This window comes from Triplophysa dalaica, chromosome 7 (assembly GCF_015846415.1).
Source record: "Triplophysa dalaica isolate WHDGS20190420 chromosome 7, ASM1584641v1, whole genome shotgun sequence".
In the NCBI taxonomy this organism is placed as follows: domain Eukaryota; kingdom Metazoa; phylum Chordata; class Actinopteri; order Cypriniformes; family Nemacheilidae; genus Triplophysa; species Triplophysa dalaica.
In genome coordinates this window covers 13,901,146-13,907,588 of record NC_079548.1, presented here as the reverse complement: position 1 = coordinate 13,907,588, position 6,443 = coordinate 13,901,146, and the positions used below count along the sequence as shown (strand labels likewise).

The 6,443-nt window shown below is 39.1% G+C and overlaps 1 gene segment (V, D, J or C); it reads left to right on the top strand.

Moving 5' to 3' along the window:
• Nucleotides 1–424: 424 nt before the first annotated feature.
• LOC130425848 (Ig heavy chain V region 914-like) lies at nucleotides 425–3,846 on the top strand (the record flags this gene model as incomplete). The annotated part of the segment is given in 3 exon segments: nucleotides 425–480; nucleotides 2,655–2,885; nucleotides 3,747–3,846. Coding segments are annotated over 3 exon segments (387 nt in total), but the record flags the coding sequence as incomplete, so codon positions are not given.
• Between the last annotated feature and the right edge of the window lie 2,597 nt (nucleotides 3,847–6,443).

The following is a 6,443-nucleotide window of genomic DNA, read 5'->3' as shown; positions in this document are numbered from 1 at the left end:
AAAAACAAAAACAGGAGGAACAGCAAACAACTACATCTACTACAAAAAAACACAGAAATACACTTTATTATTCAAATAACAATACAACTATTTATTTTAATCATGTTACCTTTAAAAGCCTTTCAACCCTATATAAAAACAGTTTCAATTACCTGCAATACTGCCATCACCACTGACCCGATTTCCTCAAACCACCCAGCATTACCGTTGGTCTATGAGATTGTGACGCACGTATCTACATTTAAAAAGATTCGTGACTTAACACAGGGCTGTGTGACCATGAAAACAACATTCACTTAGCCTACCTGATCAGGGCACAAACGACAACTAGAGCACACCCACGCACTTGCGATCCAGACAAACGGACCGCACCTCATATTTTGGCGTCCTCTCCATTGACCGCTTATAAACCCCCAACCATGTACTCGGCCACGCCCTACACAAAAAAGGAGCTAGCTCACCGGCTACAATATTAGTGCAGTTCTATCAACAAGGGTTTAGCATATCTATCATAATTTTTGTTCTGTTGAAAACAAAATAAGTTATTTGGAAGACTTTAGGAAAAGAAACGGTTCTCCTATTCTGTGGTCTGTCCTTTTTGATTCAGTTAAGCAACATTCACACATATACTTCTTATTCTCTATTTTTTATATTATCTAGTTGACACATTAAACTGCATGGCTGTTTGTGAGCAGACATATGCACAGCTAACCAACAAATAAAATAAAAATACAACCTTATTTTTTGGTATCCCGTTTGCAGAGAATTCAAAATTAGACACATAGCATATTGTGGTAGGGTATGGAAAGATTGTTTTATTGTTAATAGTAGTTTGGCCTTTCAAGTCATAAATGCACCCTATGATGTCCCAATACAGATCTAAACAATCATGTGTGTTTGATATTTATGTGCCTTTGACCTGATCTTTACATCAGCATTTACAAGATGAGGAACACACTCTGCCTGCTGCTCTCGCTCATCCTAAACTGTGAGTTTAACTGCAAACACATTTAATTAGTTCTACATAAATATACTATAAATCAATCATACAGACTTTTTTTTAGGTATAAATGGGCCAATTATGGAGTCCATTGAAAGCACTGTTCAGAAGATGCCTTGAGATAATTTGATTCTTGCCTGTCGTGGATCTGGATTGAGCTTTGACTGCTGTAGCATGTAACATCAAAGGATTATTCTGGGTCAGATTTACATCATTTGTGGAATGTATTTTAGGCTGTCAGTTACCATTGAAAATAATGTCTGCTCTCATTTAACCTTATTTAACTTGAATGTTACTTGATTCTTGTCACAGTGTTTTATAAATAAATTATTTGACAGCATAAACTGCTGTAGCCTACAAATTACTGTCTTAAGGCCGTCATCACGGTGTTCATGTTTAATCAAACAAATTCATAATGGAAAGTATGAGAATAATGAACCCTAATCTATTAACGCGACTTATTTTAATAAATGAAATGATACTAAATCTCAAGAAAGATGCAGCAATGATGTCATGCAATGCGTTATATTTTCATTCTGTTGTTTTAAAGTTTGTTTTAATGACACAATAATTCTACACTAAGGAGCTCAAAATGCAAATCTAAGGTCTGGTTGCCCTATCCAGTATAAATGTGCTCCTCAGGTGGATCTGGGGTACTTTAGCACCTCCAAAATGAAGAGAACACTCTTCTTATTCATCGTACTCTGTTGGGAACTCCTAACAATGTGTTTGTTAATCTTCTTTTTATTTGTGTCTGTAGTTGGCTTTAACTCTATGGCTTTTATTTTGGTATTTTTTTCTCTTTATTAGGTGTCCAGTGACAGAGTTTGGAATCCATTCCTAAATCTCCAGTTCTTCAGAAGATTGGAGCTGTAGGATACAATTTCTTATGGAATCTGCTGTATACGACAACCTACTGGAAATCCCTTAAAATAGATTGGGCAAATTGACACTTCCAATGGACAGACATGGTATGAGAAAAGTGTTGAGGGAAGAAGAGAAATAAGAAAAAGACAACAGCAAAGATGTTTCATATGTGAAACTTTCTGGTCTAACAGCAGAGGATTCTGCTGTGTATTACTCTGCTCGAGCAAAACAGTGATACATTGAGTGTTACAGATATACAGAAAACTAAAGCACCTTAACTGATAATGTTGCATATGCGTTCCCCATTCGAGAGGTGACAGCACAGAACATCATAACAACAGTGAGGACACTAACACTGAGTGGACGGTCTAAATTAATTTAAAGTAGCTTGATGGACATTTCTATTACAAAATTGTTTGCATTGTTCTTAATTATTGCAGTTGAAGTTCATTTTATTTGTATTCCACTTTACTTCAAATTTTTGTTGACAATGGGGAGTGTTTGTATGACTGGAAAATTTTGCACTATGACACTCAGATACAATGAGGGGTTGTATGCAAATATTCCTCCCAATGAGTTTAAAACACGAGTTTGATCTTGAGAACCTAATTTCCTCTCGAATCATGTTGTACTCATATCTTTTTTTGCTGCTGTCAGCATTGCTGACTTGTAAGTACTACAACCCAGACCAATAGCAGATTTTTACAATGCTTTTCTAAATGATTTATTATTTAATATTTTTACCAGGTGTTCACTGTGTTGTACTGACTGCAACCCGTGTTGTCAGACCTGGTGAGGCTTTGACTCTGTCCTGTAAGGTGTCTGGATATTCACTGACTGACAGCAGCTACTGCACTGACTGGATACGACAGACTGCAGGAAAACCTCTGGAATGGAGTGGATGGATTTGTAATAGTGGGAGCACACACTACAGTGAAAAACTGAACAGCATATTTCAAATTACCAGAGTAGTATTATTACGTAGTATTTCTGTGCTCAAAACACTCCCACAGCGTTCGTATAGGTTTTGTAAAGTATTTTTTCGTAGCAACTTTTCTTAGTTCCTTATTGGGCAATTCTCGTGAAGGTGAAAGAAATAGCCTGCCCATACATCAACCGCTGAGCGAGACACTCTTACATCAACAATGGCTGCGCTTTGGGCCTCCGCTGGAGCTTGTTACTCTTGCGATAGTGAGATGTGTGTGTTTGCTTTGTTCATTCCATTTTAGTGATGGATGTTATATAAACAGTGTATTTGGAGATCGTTTAAAACTGATAGATGGCGCTGTCCCAGCGCTAAAAGATGCCGGACATGAACTGCACACGGTAAGTGAAACTGAGTCATATGTCTGTGTTTTGTTGGCATTCGATGTGCATGTGCTTTAGTTCCCCTCCTCTTCCACACGTGTCATATGTTTTCTGAAATAATCGTACAGTTGTATTTGTCATTTATAAACGTGATCAAACTAAAGACTCTACGGATATTTGAAGGGTGCGATACTATTCTGTAAGGACTCAAGATTAACATGAGATATGCAGACATGGGTTATGGCCACCTTAAATATGTAACACTTACTTTTATGTAAAATTTATATAAATTTCGATTTGTTTAAAAGTAATTCATTCTTCATTTGTGCTATGGTGACATTTTAAAGATGTGAAAAAGAGACAGACCTTCTATTGACAATCATTCCAATTATTGTGTTTGATAACAGGGACATTCAAAATTGAGGACTGCGGGTGTGAAACAGACATGAGAAACACTATTCTATAATACGTTAAATATTGAGGTGGCTGAGATCAGAGCTCATAGGCCAAATGTGCATGTCTTGTGTTTTTTAATAATAATATATGTTTGTGTTTGTGTTACCATCACCAGAGACACCTCTAATAATATAGTGACATTGAATGGAAATAATATGCAAGCTCGAGACACAGCTGTGTATTATTGTGCCAGATACCACAGTGACAGACTCTAACAACCTCCCAGCGCAAAAACTTCATTATTTTTTCAAAAAAAATGTTAAAGCAAACCTTTTGATATTACTGTGCAAAAGTGACCCACAAAGACAGATCAGAAAGGAAAACAAATAACATGGTGGTGTACCACAAACCGTGCCATTCCCCATCAAACTGTGAGAACAGTTTCTAAATGTCAAATCTTTTGGTGGGCTGCAAGTCTACAGCTGTTAAGCGCTAAAAATTTAAACAGCATATTAGGCTTTTGATCTCAAGTCAAATGTTTCATACGTGATTCTAGAGTTTGCATTACAGGACAGCTTTAACAATGGCATTGGCTGCTTCTGTTGATCCGCCAGGTAAATTTAAAAAAGGCGTTAAGTTTAGTGTCCCTGTGCTCCATTTTTATATGTGGCAAATCTCTCTAAACAGGCAAATGTAACTTTAAACAAGTCAAAGCGGTGCAGGGATGCAGATGAGTGCTGCCAGTTCTCTGACATCTTTGTGCTATAAATAATGAATGTAAAGATCTTCAGAAAAATACAACTAAGATTAGTGAATAAACATGATGGACAAGTATTATAGTATAGGCCTATTGAGCCTTAATGTCTCAGATTCAATGTTGATGAATGAGTTTGTCTAATATCTTCTGTTGCTGGGTGACATGTATAGGCTGAGCCGCTATATGCAAATTTTCTCATTTTATTGGAGATGTGAAGATACAACTAGCTGCAACACATCTCAAACCATGATCTCCTCATAACTGTGGTGGATGCTGCCGCTGTTAGCAGCTATCTCTTACAAGTCTTCAAAGTCTTTAGTTTTTAGTCTCTTCTATTTACATGTATGATTTTAAGCCAGAATAATACCAAAATGTTATTTTTTTTATTTAATGATGGTTACGGTTCAATATAGAACCATGACTTCCCTCGATGGTGGGGCAGCTGGAGGCTACGTTGACATGCCCCATGTGGAATGTGCAGTCACGGTGCACCTGTGCTCGCAGACGGCGGCCACCTTGAGAGGTCGACCGAGACTCCCATCCAAGCCGTGTAGGACTTCAGCATCCCTGGTGTCGAAGGCCTTCACTTTTGCGGGCCAAGCTGCCTCCTATCTCCTCGCCATGGCCATCCTGCATGTCCACCAGGCCAAGGCATTGAAAGTTCTCCAAGAGGGTAAGACCGACCCGGGTTAATGCAGGAACTCCACACCATCACCGACCTCGCTGTACGGATGACTAAGGTGACGGCGTGGTCCCTACCCCACCATGACTTGGCAGCCTACAGGCATTTGAGATCCCGTGGGGTGTCTGCTCAACAGCTGCCCCAACCCTCGCCGACACCAGCTACGGCGCCCCTTCCCCCTGTCTGGGTCCCTAAGAGCTTGGCTCGAGCTTCCCACAACATCACAGTAGCTACGGGAAACGATCTGTCCCGGCTACGCGATTCAATTCGCCAGTGCTTGCCGCGGGATAAGCGGAAGTACGCCTTCCCCCCATTGACTCTCATTGCACATTGCACAGGAAGAGGAGCATCAAGTGTTACTAGTTGTGCTGTACTGGCCAAACCGGACTTGGTTCTCGGAGCTAATGCCCTTGACGACAACTCCCCCTGGCCGATTCCCCTGACGAAGGACCTGCTTTCTCGGGGGAAGGGCACGTTATGGCATCCAAGGCCAGACGAGGGACAAGGAGATCCTGAGTGGCCTTCCCCCTAAGGTGGTACCCCTATCACTCAGGCTAGGGCCCCGACCACTAGGCGGGTATATGGCTATAAGTGGCGCCTCTTCTCGTCCTAGTGCTCTTCTAAACAAGTCAGAAGTTGATAGGTCCTCAAGGGCAAACCTCATCTGTCGGTTTAACACAACGTCTTGTTCCCTCCATCAGGTTATATCTGTCACCACGACGTTATATATAAACCCAAATACATGTTGTACAACATACTGTTGAAGAAACATCAAGATAGTGTGCATGGATTGTTTTTAGAAAAATGGTTAATGGATGTCACCGTATGTGTAATTTGTATGTGCATTGTGCTGGGAGTGAACTTGGAAGAGACGGTTATTTCTCGCGGTGATAACCAGTATCAGTGCAGACATGTATACTAGAATATAATGTATGTGTGTGTGTGGGCCAAATTAAAATCCAAGGTAAAAATTATTTAAGATTTAGATGTATTAAATAGGTAAAGATATGCTATTATAGGTATTAAAGTGTCTTTAAAGCCTGCCTTTGTTCTACATTGTTACTGTAAATAATCAAGAAACAATGGCAACAATAATGAACTCTGATATAACTTTTGCAAGGTTAGTAAATCATTTCTTAATAATAACACATTCATACACAAACCATTTGTAAAATGACCTCTGTTTCTGTTGGGTTTCAATCTGTTATATTTTTACATTTTGCTGACTTTTCCAAGTATTATTATCGCTGTATTATATGTTTTATTTTCCAGAGATGTTCATTTTTATGTTAGATATTATAGGCTCTTCTGTGGGATCTAAAACCTCTTCCTTTTGTTCATGTATCTTCTCAAAACGTTTCAATGTCTAATCACATGTGAATCTTTGTTACCATTTAAAAATGTAAAATGTAAAAGCATTTTTCTTGTCACGA